General features: G+C 38.9%; 1 protein-coding gene across 3 annotated transcripts in view; it reads right to left on the bottom strand.

Annotated features, from left to right (window-relative positions):
* LOC133644275 (KICSTOR complex protein SZT2-like) overlaps window positions 1-17,604 on the bottom strand; it is a 194,016-nt gene that overhangs the window by 101,309 nt on the left and 75,103 nt on the right. For all 3 annotated transcript variants that reach the window (XM_062038641.1, XM_062038643.1, XM_062038642.1), the window contains 8 exons: window positions 13,153-13,414; window positions 12,951-13,086; window positions 11,564-11,656; window positions 6,519-6,597; window positions 6,151-6,441; window positions 2,759-2,894; window positions 2,586-2,702; window positions 691-760 (listed from right to left, as the gene is read on the bottom strand). In XM_062038641.1, the coding sequence (XP_061894625.1) occupies window positions 691-760; window positions 2,586-2,702; window positions 2,759-2,894; window positions 6,151-6,441; window positions 6,519-6,597; window positions 11,564-11,656; window positions 12,951-13,086; window positions 13,153-13,414 (1,184 nt within the window). The remainder of the gene's footprint in view (window positions 1-690; window positions 761-2,585; window positions 2,703-2,758; window positions 2,895-6,150; window positions 6,442-6,518; window positions 6,598-11,563; window positions 11,657-12,950; window positions 13,087-13,152; window positions 13,415-17,604) is intronic.

The raw sequence follows: 17,604 nt of genomic DNA, 5'->3' as shown, positions 1-17,604 counted from the left end.
TACACATTTTTACAACGTTGGAAAACATTAGTAAAACTAGTAAAGGGGGGATAACTCCTGGGAATGACTGCCTTAGAATGGCCAAAGGTGTAGCCGTGTGTGTCCAAGTTAAAGGATGTTTTCTTCTAATGACTTTACTACAATCTTTGTGAACTGGGTAATGTTTGCTGTGGTCTGGAACAATATGGAACACAAACAACTATCAGAAATGCAGCCAATTCATCTTCACCAAGACGTCACTTTGGTCACTTGATTGACATTTACGGCACCCAAGGGTCTTGTGAGGTGACACTGGCTGCTGCCAGATCATTGTTAAGAAAAAACGACCGACAGGAAGGCCAGAAACACTGATTATTTCGACCGTACCTGCCGTCAAAAGCCTAAAGTTGCTGTCTTCACAATAAAAGCGCTGCTTCATCTTGCCTGCGCCGACAAAATAAGAGTCTCAGAAAGCTAGCGCACATAATCTAGCAAATTAACGTCTCTTTTATAAATAAATCAATATAAATGATACATATAAATGAGGTAGATCCCCTCCACTTGGTACATTGAAAAGTAGCTCGCCTGCAGAAAAAGTTTGGGCACCCCCTGTCTTAGTGGCTATTTCTCTTCCGTGACGGGGCTGTGTTATCATGGGCCTCTGGCGGCCTCTGCAGGCGGAGGTGCCGTATTGCATGCGAGGACACTCACCTCGTCCATTGTGGCCTCGATTGCGTGCTTGTGAGGAAGCGGCAGCTTGGCTAAAGGTTCACCACAGACCCTGACAGACAACGACAAGCAACATTGTATTCATCAAATGGACTAAAAACAACAAATGTAGGTCTTTTACATTTTAATGCTATAGAACTGGTTACTCAGGTTCAAAATGCATGCCTCACTATAGGCAGGAGGACTAGAGTTTGGTTTATTTATTGATATAACATTTAAAAACAAGCCCAGTTGGCCAAAGTGCTGCATAGACATAAAGAAAAGGGGCACATAGTGTCACATTTACATTGTAACACAGAAGGATGAATGAAACACAATAGTAAAATATACCTGAACAGAAGTGCAGAATATGTCACTTAAAATGTACAAACCCCGTTTCCATATGAGTTGGGAAATGGTGTTAGATGTAAATATAAACGGAATACAATGATTTGCAAATCCTTTTCAAGCCATATTCAGTTGAATATGCTACAAAGACAACATATATCATGTTCAAACTCATAAACTTTATTTTTTTTTTGCAAATAATCATTAAGTTTAGAATTTGATGGCATTAACACGTGACCAAGAAGTTGGGAAAGGTGGCAATAAATACTGATAAAGTTGAGGAATGCTCATCAAAGACTTATTTGGAACATCCCACAGGTGTGCAGGCTAATTGGGAACAGGTGGGTGCCATGATTGGGTATAAAAGTAGTCATTCACAAACAAGGATGGGGCGAGGGTCACCGCTTTGTCAACAAATGCCTGAGCAAATTGTTGAACAGTTTAAGAACAAAATTTCTCAAGCAGCTATTGCAAGGAATTTAGGGATTTCACCATCTGCGCTCCGTAATATCATCAAAGGGTTCAGAGAATGTGGAGAAATCACTGCACGTAAGCGGCTAAGCCCGTGACCTTCCATCCCTCAGGCGGTACTGCATCAACAAGCCACATCAGTGTGTAAAGGATATCACCACATGGGCTCAGGAACACTTCAGAAACCCACTGTCAGTAACTACACTTGGTCGCTACATCTGTAAGTGCAAGTTAAAACTCTCCTATGCAAAGCCAAAGTCATTTATCAACAACACCCGGAAACGCCGCCGGCTTCACTGGGCCCGAGCTCATCTAAGATGGACTGATGCAAAGTGGAAAAGTGTTCTGTGGTCTGACGAGTCCACATTTCACATTGTTTTTGGAAACTGTGGACCAAAGAGGAAAAGAACCATCCGGACTGTTCTAGGGTGAAAGTGTAAAAGTCAGCATGTGTGATGGTATGGGGGTGTATTAGTGGCCAAGACATGGGTAACTTACACATCTGTGAAGGCACCATTAATGCTGAAAGGTACATACAGCTTTTGGAGCAACATATGTTGCCATCCAAGCATGGACGCCCCTGCTTATTTCAGCAAGACACGTGTTACAACAGCGTGGCTTCGTAGTAAAAGAGTGCGGGTACTAGACTGGCCTGCCTGTAGTCCAGACATTGAAAATGTGTGAAGGCTAAAAGGGAGACTGTTGAACAACTTAAGCTGTACATCAAGCAAGAATGGGAAAGAATTCCACTTCAAAAATGTGTCTCCTCACTTCCCAAACCTTTACTGAGTGTTGTTAAAAGGAAAGGCTATGTAACACACTGGTAAAAATGCCTTTTTTGCATTGTGTTGCTGCCATTAAATTCTAAGTTCATGATTAATTGCAAAAAATAACAAAGTTTCTCAGTGTGAACATTAAAAATCTTGTCTTTGCAGTCTATTCAATTGAATATAAGTTGAAAAGGATTTGTTGTATTCTCTTTTTATTTAGCATTTACACAACGTGACAACTTCACTGCTTCTGTAGTTTGTACATGACACCTCCCGGCGATGTTAGACACGTAACACGGTGACACTCACAGGTCCATGTCGGCCCCCCTGAGGCCGTCCATCACGGCGGTCAGCTCCTCGTCGGACCGATAAGACGACGGCTGTCCCGGGGAGCGGTTCAGCGACACGCTGCTCTCCGAGGTGTACCTGCCCACGGGCACATGGCGGTCACGGCGACGTCAATTCAACCCGCCTCGCCTCACCTGTTGTGATGGAAGTCGGACATCACTTCGATCTCCAGGGGAAGGGTCAGGACGAAGATGTCCAAGGTGACCGACAGCTCGTTCAGGTCCACGGACTCTAAGGCCTCCACGTCGTCCAGGCAGGAAATGATCTCGCCTGGTGACACAATATCAAGGCTGTGTCTTAAATGGCACATTTATGTAATTGCAAAGGCTCGACTACACCGTGGTTTTTCAGTCCTGGTAAGCTGGTAGTAAGGGAGTCTTTGAAGATGATGATTTGCAAAACCAGCCCCCACCAAAAAAGTTGTGGCTAAAAGATCAATCTAACACAGGTGTCGGCACCCCAAAATGTTGAAAAAGGCCATATTGGACCAAAAAAATAAAAATAAAAAAACATCTATCTGGAGCCGCAAACATTTAAAGCCTTATGTAAGTGTTATAATGAAGACAACACATGATGTAAGTGTCTATATTAGCCTACTATCAAAATGACTTTAAAAGTCTTATATAAGTGTTATAATGAAGACAACACATGATGTAAGTGTCTATATTAGCCTACTATCAAAATGACTTTAAAAGTCTTATATAAGTGTTATAATGAAGACAACACATGATGTAAGTGTCTATATTAGCCTACTATCAAAATGACTTTAAAAGTCTTATATAAGTGTTATAATGAAGACAACACATGAAGTAAGTGTCTATATTAGCCTACTATCAAAATGACTTTAAAAGTCTTATATAAGTGTTATAATGAAGACAACACATGATGTGTCTATATTAGCCTACTATCAAAATGACTTTAAAAGTCTTATATAAGTGTTATAATGAAGACAACACATGATGTAAGTGTCCATATTAGCCTACTATCAAAATGACTTTAAAAGTCTTATATAAGTGTTATAATGAAGGCAACACACGATGTAAGTGTCTATATTAGCCTACTATCAAAATGACTTTAAAAGTCTTATATAAGTGTTATAATGAAGACAACACATGATGTAAGTGTCTATATTAGCCTACTATCAAAATGACTTCAAAAGTCTTATATAAGTGTTATAATGAAGACAACACATGATGTAAGTGTCTATATTAGCTATATTAGCCTACTATCAAAATGCCTTTAAAAGTCTTGTATAAGTGTTATAATGAAGACAACACATGATGTAAGTGTCTATATTAGCCTACTATCAAAATGACTTTAAAAGTCTTATATAAGTGTTATAATGCAGACAACACATGATGTAAGTGTCTATATTAGCCTACTATCAAAATGACTTTAAAAGTCTTATATGAGTGTTATAATGAAGGCAACACATTATGTAAGTGTCTATATTAGCCTACTATCAAAATGACTTTAAAAGTCTTATATAAGTGTTATAATGAAGACAACACATGATGTAAGTGTCTATATTAGCCTACTATCAAAATGACTTTAAAAAGTCTTATATAAGTGTCATAATGAAGGCAACACATGACGTAAGTGTCTATATTAGCTATATCAGCCTACTATCACAATGACTTTAAAAAGTCTTATATAAGTGTTATAATGAAGACAACACATTATGTAAGTGTCCATATTAGCCTACTATCAAAATGACTTTAAAAGTCTTATATAAGTGTTATAATGAAGACAACACATGATGTAAGTGTCTATATTAGCCTACTATCAAAATGACTTTAAAAGTCTTATATAAGTGTTATAATGAAGGCAACACCTGATGGAAGTGTCTATATTAGCCTACTATCAAAATGACTTTAAAAGTCTTATATAAGTGTTATAATGAAGACAACACATGATGTAAGTGTCTATATTAGCCTACTATCAAAATGACTTTAAAAGTCTTATATAAGTGTTATAATGAAGGCAACACATGATGTAAGTGTCTATATTAGCCTACTATCAAAATGACTTTAAAAGTCTTATATAAGTGTTATAATGAAGGCAACACATGATGTAAGTGTCTATATTAGCCTACTATCAAAATGACTTTAAAAGTCTTATATAAGTGTTATAATGAAGACAACACATGATGTAAGTGTCTATATTAGCCTACTATCAAAATGACTTTAAAAGTCCTAAATAAGTGTTATAATGAAGACAACACATGATGTAAGTGTCTATATTAGCCTACTATCAAAATGACTTTAAAAGTCCTAAATAAGTGTTATAATGAAGGCAACACATGATGTAAGTGTCTATATTAGCCTACTATCAAAATGACTTTAAAAGTCTTATATAAGTGTTATAATGAAGACAACACATGATGTAAGTGTCTATATTAGCTATATTAGCCTACTATCAAAATGACTTTAAAAGTCTTATATAAGTGTTATAATGAAGACAACACATGATGTAAGTGTCTATATTAGCCTACTATCAAAATGACTTTAAAAGTCCTAAATAAGTGTTATAATGAAGGCAACACATGATGTAAGTGTCTATATTAGCCTACTATCAAAATGACTTTAAAAGTCTTATATAAGTGTTATAATGAAGACAACACATGATGTAAGTGTCTATATTAGCCTACTATCAAAATGACTTTAAAAGTCTTATATAAGTGTTATAATGAAGACAACACATGATGTAAGTGTCTATATTAGCCTACTATCAAAATGACTTTAAAGGTCTTATATAAGTGTTATACTGAAGGCAACACATGATGGAAGTGTCTATATTAGCCTACTATCAAAATGACTTTAAAAGTCTTATATAAGTGTTATACTGAAGGCAACACATGATGGAAGTGTCTATATTAGCCTACTATCAAAATGACTTTAAAAGTCTTATATAAGTGTTATAATGAAGACAACACATTATGTAAGTGTCTATATTAGCCTACTATCAAAATGACTTTAAAAGTCTTATATAAGTGTTATAATGAAGACAACACATGACGGAAGTGTCTATATTAGCCTACTATCAAAATGACTTAAAAATGTCTTATACAGTATAAGTATGAGGTAAGAGTCTATATTAGCCTACTATCAAAATGACTATGTGTCGCAGGCTGACGCAAATCCTCGTTGACAGAAATGTTGAAGTGTAATATTTATTCTACACATTTTTACAACATTGGAAAACATTAGTAAAACTTTATATGTCGCCATGGAGACAAGGATTAGTGATTTAGAAGTAGCTAAAACACTGCCGACTGCAGTTTTTACACTAAAATGCGTCCATTCTCCCTTTTCTGTCTAAACACTGTGTCTGCTTGTAAGTACTCTGTGTGTGTGCGCTGCCGAACATGCTCCTCTGCTGGTAAAACCAGCAATGTCACCACGCGACGTCACGCCCGGGAACCGGTACTTTTCAAACAGAGTACACTCCCGTTTTTGATTCATGAGTACCACGATACTATACTAGTACCGGTATACCGTACAACCCTAAATCAATCAAGGCTTACCAAGGCAGGTGGGCAGTGTGCAAATGGGGGTGGAGCCATGGCAGCTCTTGGCGTTGACTGAGCAGGTGATGTGCAGGAAGAGCGGCGGCAGGTCAAACATCGGCCCCTCCGCCTCCAGCAGGGAGTCTCCGTCCAGGATGCTGAAGGAGTCCTGGTCCTGGTTGACGGTGTTGGAGTCAGAGCGGGACCGGCTCTCGGAGCCCGCGTGGGTCCTGGTGCCACGGTGGTCCTCGTACTCCACCACCAGGTCGTTGTCGCTCTCGGTCGTGACGCCGCCGCCGGATGTCATTTCTACAACCGGGCAATAGCGGACTGGCAACTTCAGAGGACTGTGGGAGACGCAGGGAGGAAGTAGAAGCGTTCCTCACCATCCTCTGTAGCTGGCTCCGCCTCCGACAGCAGATCCTCGCTGGGCCTCGCCTCCATTTCACCGTCCTCAGAGTCTTCCTGGAGGAGCAAAGTACAAACAATAGAAACACCAGTGCTGAGAGAAAGTGAACAGAAGTTGAAGCAGTCTCTGAAATTGTTGCCCTTCTCTCATGCTTTTGTCCACCTGGGTTGCGTCGCCTTAACAGGAATCGAAACTGAAAGTTAAATCCTTTTTCGCACTCTCTTATTATATTATGTTAGATCCACTATGGACTGGACTCTCACTATTATGTTAGATCCACTATGGACTGGACTCTCACTATTATGTTAGATCCACTATGGACTGGACTCTCACTATTATGTTAGATCCACTATGGACTGGACTCTCACACTATTATGTTAGATCCACTATGGACTGGACTCTCACTATTATGTTAGATCCACTATAGACTGGACTCTCACACTATTATGTTAGATCCACTATAGACTGGACTCTCACACTATTATGTTAGATCCACTATGGACTGGACTCTCACACTACTATGTTAGATCCACTATGGACTGGACTCTCACTATTATGTTGGATCCACTATGGACTGGACTCTCACACTATTATGTTAGATCCACTATGGACTGGACTCTCACACTATTATGTTGGATCCACTATGGACTGGACTCTCACACTATTATGTTAGATCCACTATGGACTGGACTCTCACACTATTATGTTAGATCCACTATGGACTGGACTCTCACACTATTATGTTAGATCCACTATGGACTGGACTCTCACTATTATGTTAGATCCACTATGGACTGGACTCTCACACTATTATGTTAGATCCACTATGGACTGGACTCTCACACTATTATGTTAGATCCACTATGGACTGGACTCTCACTATTATGTTAGATCCACTATGGACTGGACTCTCACTATTATGTTAGATCCACTATGGACTGGACTCTCACACTATTATGTTAGATCCACTATGGACTGGACTCTCACACTATTATGTTAGATCCACTATGGACTGGACTCTCACACTATTATGTTAGATCCACTATGGACTGGACTCTCACACTATTATGTTAGATCCACTATGGACTGGACTCTCACACTATTATGTTAGATCCACTATGGACTGGACTCTCACACTATTATGTTAGATCCACTATGGACTGGACTCTCACACTATTATGTTAGATCCACTATGGACTGAACTCTCACACTCTTATGTTAGATCCACTATGGACTGGACTCTCACACTATTATGTTAGATCCACTATGGACTGGACTCTCACACTATTATGTTAGATCCACTATGGACTGGACTCTCACAATATTATGTTAGATCCACTATGGACTGGACTCTCACACTATTATGTTAGATCCATTATGGACTGGACTCTCACTATTATGTTAGATCCACTATAGACTGGACTCTCACACTATTATGTTAGATCCACTATGGACTGGACTCTCACACTATTATGTTAGATCCACTATGGACTGGACTCTCACTATTATGTTGGATCCACTATGGACTGGACTCTCACACTATTATGTTAGATCCACTATGGACTGGACTCTCACTATTATGTTAGATCCACTATAGACTGGACTCTCACACTATTATGTTAGATCCACTATGGACTGGACTCTCACTATTATGTTGGATCCACTATGGACTGGACTCTCACACTATTATGTTAGATCCACTATGGACTGGACTCTCACACTATTATGTTAGATCCACTATGGACTGGACTCTCACACTATTATGTTAGATCCACTATGGACTGGACTCTCACACTATTATGTTAGATCCACTATGGACTGGACTCTCACTATTATGTTAGATCCACTATGGACTGGACTCTCACTATTATGTTAGATCCACTATGGACTGGACTCTCACACTATTATGTTAGATCCACTATGGACTGGACTCTCACCATTATGTTAGATCCACTATGGACTGGACTCTCACACTATTATGTTAGATCCACTATGGACTGGACTCTCACTATTATGTTAGATCCACTATGGACTGGACTCTCACTATTATGTTAGATCCACTATGGACTGGACTCTCACACTATTATGTTAGATCCACTATGGACTGGACTCTCACACTATTATGTTAGATCCACTATGGACTGGACTCTCACACTATTATGTTAGATCCACTATGGACTGGACTCTCACACTATTATGTTAGATCCACTATGGACTGGACTCTCACACTATTATGTTAGATCCACTATGGACTGGACTCTCACACTATTATGTTAGATCCACTATGGACTGAACTCTCACACTCTTATGTTAGATCCACTATGGACTGGACTCTCACACTATTATGTTAGATCCACTATGGACTGGACTCTCACACTACTATGTTAGATCCACTATGGACTGGACTCTCACACTATTATGTTAGATCCACTATGGACTGGACTCTCACACTATTATGTTAGATCCACTATGGACTGGACTCTCACACTATTATGTTAGATCCACTATGGACTGGACTCTCACACTCTTATGTTAGATCCACTATGGACTGGACTCTCACACTATTATGTTAGATCCACTATGGACTGGACTCTCACACTATTATGTTAGATCCACTATGGACTGGACTCTCACACTATTATGTTAGATCCACTATGGACTGGACTCTCACACTCTTATGTTAGATCCACTATGGACTGGACTCTCACACTATTATGTTAGATCCACTATGGACTGGACTCTCACACTATTATGTTAGATCCACTATGGACTGGACTCTCACACTATTATGTTAGATCCACTATGGACTGGACTCTCACACTCTTATGTTAGATCCACTATGGACTGGACTCTCACACTATTATGTTAGATCCACTATGGACTGGACTCTCTCACTATTATGTTAGATCCACTATGGACTGGACTCTCACACTATTATGTTAGATCCACTATGGACTGGACTCTCACACTATTATGTTAGATCCACTATGGACTGGACTCTCACACTATTATGTTAGATCCACTATGGACTGGACTCTCACACTATTATGTTAGATCCACTATGGACTGGACTCTCACACTATTATGTTAGATCCACTATGGACTGGACTCTCACACTATTATGTTAGATCCACTATGGACTGGACTCTCACACTATTATGTTAGATCCACTATGGACTGAACTCTCACACTCTTATGTTAGATCCACTATGGACTGGACTCTCACACTATTATGTTAGATCCACTATGGACTGGACTCTCACACTATTATGTTAGATCCACTATGGACTGGACTCTCACAATATTATGTTAGATCCACTATGGACTGGACTCTCACACTATTATGTTAGATCCATTATGGACTGGACTCTCACTATTATGTTAGATCCACTATAGACTGGACTCTCACACTATTATGTTAGATCCACTATGGACTGGACTCTCACACTATTATGTTAGATCCACTATGGACTGGACTCTCACTATTATGTTGGATCCACTATGGACTGGACTCTCACACTATTATGTTAGATCCACTATGGACTGGACTCTCACTATTATGTTAGATCCACTATAGACTGGACTCTCACACTATTATGTTAGATCCACTATGGACTGGACTCTCACTATTATGTTGGATCCACTATGGACTGGACTCTCACACTATTATGTTAGATCCACTATGGACTGGACTCTCACACTATTATGTTAGATCCACTATGGACTGGACTCTCACACTATTATGTTAGATCCACTATGGACTGGACTCTCACACTATTATGTTAGATCCACTATGGACTGGACTCTCACTATTATGTTAGATCCACTATGGACTGGACTCTCACTATTATGTTAGATCCACTATGGACTGGACTCTCACACTATTATGTTAGATCCACTATGGACTGGACTCTCACCATTATGTTAGATCCACTATGGACTGGACTCTCACACTATTATGTTAGATCCACTATGGACTGGACTCTCACTATTATGTTAGATCCACTATGGACTGGACTCTCACTATTATGTTAGATCCACTATGGACTGGACTCTCACACTATTATGTTAGATCCACTATGGACTGGACTCTCACACTATTATGTTAGATCCACTATGGACTGGACTCTCACACTATTATGTTAGATCCACTATGGACTGGACTCTCACACTATTATGTTAGATCCACTATGGACTGGACTCTCACACTATTATGTTAGATCCACTATGGACTGGACTCTCACACTATTATGTTAGATCCACTATGGACTGAACTCTCACACTCTTATGTTAGATCCACTATGGACTGGACTCTCACACTATTATGTTAGATCCACTATGGACTGGACTCTCACACTACTATGTTAGATCCACTATGGACTGGACTCTCACACTATTATGTTAGATCCACTATGGACTGGACTCTCACACTATTATGTTAGATCCACTATGGACTGGACTCTCACACTATTATGTTAGATCCACTATGGACTGGACTCTCACACTCTTATGTTAGATCCACTATGGACTGGACTCTCACACTATTATGTTAGATCCACTATGGACTGGACTCTCACACTATTATGTTAGATCCACTATGGACTGGACTCTCACACTATTATGTTAGATCCACTATGGACTGGACTCTCACACTCTTATGTTAGATCCACTATGGACTGGACTCTCACACTATTATGTTAGATCCACTATGGACTGGACTCTCACACTATTATGTTAGATCCACTATGGACTGGACTCTCACACTATTATGTTAGATCCACTATGGACTGGACTCTCACACTCTTATGTTAGATCCACTATGGACTGGACTCTCACACTATTATGTTAGATCCACTATGGACTGGACTCTCTCACTATTATGTTAGATCCACTATATCACTTTTTAATATTATGTGATATAATTCCTTGTATGTTTTCTTTTATGAACTGTACTGTTCAGACATGAAAAAGCATATGGGCACAAAAAAAAAAGGTAACTGAACATAGCCTTTGTGGACTCACCTCTCTCTTGGAAGACGGCGGGCAGTAGAAGAAGTAATGTGGATTGGAAGGCACAGGTTTGAAGTAGTGGGATACGATCCCCACAAATTTTTCCTGTTGAGGTTGAAGGAGATCACTTTAAGTCTGGGGTGTTCAACATTTTTCCCGCTCCCTTCTTCTCCCTGCTTGCTCTCTTTGTTTTGTCCTGTCTACACTTTTTTGAAGCCTCTTTCTTTGCGCTGTCCTCCAAATCTAAACATCAAACATGGATATGACCAGCTGGACTCTCGACTCAATTGACAACATCTTTTCGACGAGGAAAAGAGGTTCTGGGGAGCCCGGCTGCCCTGATGGAACCATTGCTGCGGAGTACGTGAGAGATTCCTGGGATAAATGGAGAATCATGTGCCTCTCAGTCCTTTCCATCCATCGAGGACGTGGAAGACATCTACCTATTTGTAACCGTGATCGCGGGGCACCAGCTGATTGGGCTGGGCCTTGCTCTGGTGTATCGTCAAATTCGTAAGACGATGGCAGCCACTCAAGGAGCCCAAAGGCTGTTCGTCGCAATGGAAGAATTGGGCCGGGCTGTGGGATCACAGTCTGGGGCGATTTCTGAACTGAATCGCAAGATGGATCACATCATGGAAAAGCTGGTTGAAAGGGAAAAACTATTCCCCATGGAATAGAACAGACAAGCCATTGTAATGTCTGTTCACGGAAAAACAAAATCCTAATCTACGATTTGACTACTTCGAATGGCCTTGATAGGAGCAGGCTGTTCTGAAAACATCCCCCCGAGGACTCCTCAATGATGGACGCTTTTGACCTCAACCCCTCCTCAACGACACCTGGAGTCGAACTTTTGCTTGCATGCAGAACGGCCCCAGGCCTATGGACACTACATCAACACACCCAAGACAACGGGCATATACACACACACCCCATGCCTTCACCACCGCTTGATTCCCCATCGGGGTGATGGACGGCTGGCAGCGCTTTATAGCAGCAGTCGACCTCCAGGGCCCCAACTCCCCCACCCCTCTGTTGTGAGTTGTCATGATTAAATGTAACATGTTTATGTGTGCATGGCATGGAGGTTTTTTCCCACACCAGACTAGACCCCCTTAGGAGCCCAGTCTAGATTGTATTTTTTTTACTCATCTTTTTCCCCAGCGCTTTACCTTTTTCCCACCTTTTACGGGGTCGCCACATCAGCGTTCCTGTTCTGTAACCCTGTACACTGTTTGTTTGTCTAATCTTGAACGGGTTTGTGCTGAAAACATAGTTTCGTTGTACTTGTGCATTGACAATAAAGTCCTATCATATTCCTTTTTGCTCTTTTTCCACTACTTTTTATTTTTTTTATTGTATTTTTTGTGTGTTTACTGTCCCACCGAGACCTCACCTGGATGATTTTGTGCACTCCCGGACACATATCACAGGTGGGATGCGTCTGGAGCATCTCCAGGGGGAACACTGGGAGCCTGGACGTCTTGGTTACAGGAGCTGGTTCAACTTCACTGGCATCTTCCATCTCAAAACTAACCAAAAACATCCCAAATAAGACCCTGAATGGCACATGGACTATCACTGCTCCTTGGTCTCACCTGGACATGGAGGCCACAGCAGACTTGACATCGGGTTTTTCCTCCTCCACCTCTCCGATGGTGAAGGTAGCAGACCTCTCCGTGGGTTTGGGATGTTGCGGCGGAGACCGGCCGTTCTCCCTGAAGACCCTGATGTGTCCGCAGAGGGTCTGCAGGAAAGAGGTGATGTCCATCTCCTGCAGGGATTCTTCGCAGTAGTCCATGGCCATCAGGACGTCTTGGGAGCTGATGCTGTAGGACTGCTGCAGGCTCCGGTAGACTCCTGAAAGCCACCGAGAAAGACTTAGGAAGCTAAATAAGAACTGATTTCAGTGCTTTAATAGGCAGAAACCTCATTTAGAAGAACTGACATGAGGCAAACATCTAGTGCCAAGGTTTCTGCAATCTAATTTAATTTTTTTTTTTCAACTTTAAACACATTTAATGCCCAAATCCCAATGCAGCTCGTTATTATTTAAAGTCAAAAGCTTACAATTGGCAATGATAATGTTGGATGGTTGGAAATTAAGCACCAATGCAATCATAATATATAATATTAATGCAAAGAACCCTTTCAAAGTCAATAAACATATTTTTCCTTACTGTAGTATGTTTTATCATTGTAATTGGAAGGTCAATACCATACATATCCGAAATTACTATTTGTTAGCAAAAAATTGCAGTGTAGATTTATCCCCAGTTGGAAAAACTGTGTCAGATGGTTTGTTTTGTTGTCTTTTTTGTTGCCAATGCCAAAAATAAAATGGACTCTCAATATTTGTTAGCAAAAATTGCAGTGTAGATTTATCCCCAGTTGGAAAAACTGTGTCAGATTGTTTGTTTTGTTGTCTTTTTGTTGCCAATGCCAAAATAAAATGGACTCATTATTTGTTAGCAAAAATTGCAGTTCAATAATATTGAACATCTTGAATTGAAGATTTATCACCAGTTGGAAAAAACTGTTGGGTGGTTTGTTTTGTTGTCTGTTTTGTTGCCAATGCCAAAAAACAAATGGACTCTCATTATTTGTTAGCAAAAATTGAACTTAAATAAATTTTTAACATCTTGAAGTGCAGATTTTTCCCCAGTTGGAAAAACTGTGTTGGGTGGTTTGTTTTGTTGCCAACGCCAAAAATAAAATGGACTCAATATTTGTAGGTAGAAATTGCACTTCAATAAATATTAAACATCTTCAAGCGCAGATTTTTCCCCAGTAGGAAAAACTGTGTCAAATGGCTTGTTTTGTTGTCTTTTTTGTTGCCAATGTCAAAATAAAATGGACTCTCAATATTTGTCAGCAAAAATTGCACTTCAATAAATATTGAACATCTTGAAGCACAGATTTTTCCCCAGTTGGAAAAACTGTGTCCAATGGTTTGTTTTGTTGTCTTTTTGTTGCCAATGCCAAAATAAAATGGACTCATTATTTGTTAGCAAAAATTGCACTTAAATAAATTTTTAACATCTTGAAGTGCAGATTTTTCCCCAGTTAGAAAAACTGTCGGGTGGTGGTCTTTTTTGTTACCAATGCCAAAATTAAAATGGACTCAATATTTGTTAGCAAAAATTGCAGTTCAATAATATTGAACATCTTGAATTGAAGATTTATCACCAGTTGGAAAAAACTGTTGGGTGGTTTGTTTTGTTGTCTGTTTTGTTGCCAATGCCAAAAAACAAATGGACTCAATATTTGTCAGCAAAAATTGCACTTCAATAAATATTGAACATTTTGAAGCGCAGATTTTTCCCCAGTTGGAAAAACTGTGTCAAATGGTTTGTTTTGTTGTCTTTTTGTTGCCAATGTCAAAATAAAATGGACTCTCATTATTTGTTAGCAAAAATTGCACTTAAATACATTTTGAACATCTTGAAGTGCAGATTTTTCCCCAGTTGGAAAAACTGTCGGGTGGTTGTCTTTTTTGTTACCAATGCCAAAATTAAAATGGACTCAATATTTGTTAGCAAAAATTGCAGTTCAATAATATTGAACATCTTGAATTGAAGATTTATCACCAGTTGGAAAAAACTGTTGGGTGGTTTGTTTTGTTGTCTGTTTTGTTGCCAATGCCAAAAAACAAATGACTCAATATTTGTCAGCAAAAATTGCACTTCAATAAATATTGAACATTTTGAAGCGCAGATTTTTCCCCAGTTGGAAAAACTGTGTCAAATGGTTTGTTTTGTTGTCTTTTTGTTGCCGATGTCAAAATAAAATGGACTCTCATTATTTGTTAGCAAAAATTGAACTTAAATACATTTTTAACATCTTGGAAGTGCAGATTTTTCCCCAGTTGGAAAAACTGTGTTGGGTGGTTTGTTTTGTTGCCAATGCCAAAAATAAAATGGACTCAATATTTGTAGGTAAAAATTGCACTTCAATAAATATTGAACATCTTGAAGCGCAGATTTTTCCCCAGTAGGAAAAACTGTGTCAAATGGCTTGTTTTGTTGTCTTTTTTGTTGCCAATGTCAAAATAAAATGGACTCTCAATATTTGTCAGCAAAAATTGCACTTCAATAAATACTGAACATCTTGAAGCACAGATTTTTCCCCAGTTGGAAAAACTGTGTCCAATGGTTTGTTTTGTTGTCTTTTTGTTGCCAATGCCAAAATAAAATTGACTCATTATTTGTTAGCAAAAATTGCACTTAAATAAATTTTTAACATCTTGAAGTGCAGATTCTTCCCCAGTTGGAAAAACTGTCGGGTGGTTGTTGTCTTTTTTGTTGCCAATGCCAAAATTAAAATGGACTCAATATTTGTTAGCAAAAATTGCAGTTCAATAATATTGAACGTCTTGAAGTGCAGATTTTTCCCCAGCTGGAAAAACAATGTCGGCTGGTCTGTTTTGTTGCCAATGCCAAAAATAAAATGAACTCAATATTTGTCAGCAAAAATTGCACTTCAATAAATATTAAACATCTTGAAGCGCAGGTTTTTCCCCAGTTGGAAAAACTGTGTCAAATGGTTTGTTTTGTTGTCTTTTTGTTGCCAACGGCAAAAATAAAATGTACTCTCAATATTGGTTAGCAAAAAGTGCAGATTTTTCCTGAGCTGGAAAAACTGTGTCGGGTGGTTTTTGTTGTCTTTTTTGTTGCCAATGCCAAAATTAAAATGGACTCAATATTTGTCAGCAAAAATTGCACTTCAATAAATATTGAACATCTTGAAGCGCAGATTTTTCCCCAGTAGGAAAAACTGTGTCAAATGGCTTGTTTTGTTGTCTTTTTGTTGCCAATGCCAAAATAAAATGGACTCATTATTTGTTAGCAAAAATTGCACTTCAATAAATATTAAACATCTTGAAGCGCAGATTTTTCCCCAGTAGGAAAAACTGTGTCAAATGGCTTGTTTTGTTGTCTTTTTGTTGCCAATGCCAAAATAAAATGGACTCATTATTTGTTAGCAAAAATTGCACTTCAATAAATATTGAACATCTTGAAGTGCAGATTTTTCCCCAGTTGGAAAAAGTGTCGGGTGGTTGTTGTCTTTTTTGTTGCCAATGCCAAAAATAAAATGGACTCTCAATATCTGTTAGCAAAAATTGCAGTTCAATAATATCGAACATATTGAAGTGCAGATTTTTCCCCAGCTGGAAAAACTATGTCGAGTGGTCTGCTTTGTTGCCAATGCCAAAAATAAAATGAACTCAATATTTGTCAGCAAAAATTGCACTTCAATAAATATTAAACATCTTGAAGCGCAGATTTTTCCCCAGTTGGAAAAACTGTGTCAAATGCTTTGTTTTGTTGTCTTTTTGTTGCCAACGCCAAAAATAAAATGTACTCTCAATATTGGTTAGCAAAATTGCAGTTCAATAATATTGAACGTCTTGAAGTGCAGATTTTTCCCAAGTTGGAAAAACTGTCGGGTGTTTGTTGTCTTTTTTGTTGCCAATGCCAAAATGAAAATGGACTCTCAATATCTGTTAGCAAAAATTGCACTTCAATGAATATTGAACATCTTGAAGTGCAGATTTTTCCCGAGCTGGAAAAACTGTGTCAGGTGGTTTTTGTTGTCTTTTTTGTTGCCAATGCCAAAATTAAAATGGACTCTCAATATCTGTTAGCAAAAATTGCAGTTCAATAATATTGAACATCTTGAATTGCAGATTTATCACCAGTTGGAAAAAACTGTCGGGTGGTTTGTTTTGTTGTCTGTTTTGTTGCCAATGCCAAAAATAAAATGGACTCAATATTTGTCAGCAAAAATTGCACTTCAATAAATATTAAACATCTTGAAGCGCAGATTTTTCCCCAGTTGGAAAAACTGTGTCAAATGGTTTGTTTTGTTGTCTTTTTGTTGCCAATAAATATTGAACACCTTGAAGTGCAGATTTTTCCCCAGCTCAGGTGCCAAAATGTTACTGTAAATTGCAGGGTTTTTTTAAAATTTATAGTGAAAAAAAATAATGTACATTTTACAATAAAATTCTGGCAACTGAGCTGCCTTTTTTTTAACCATAAAAACAG

The sequence above is a fragment of the Entelurus aequoreus genome, linkage group LG27 (assembly GCF_033978785.1).
Source record: "Entelurus aequoreus isolate RoL-2023_Sb linkage group LG27, RoL_Eaeq_v1.1, whole genome shotgun sequence".
NCBI classification, from domain to species: Eukaryota; Metazoa; Chordata; class Actinopteri; order Syngnathiformes; family Syngnathidae; genus Entelurus; species Entelurus aequoreus.
This window is presented reverse-complemented; position numbering and strand designations above follow the sequence as displayed.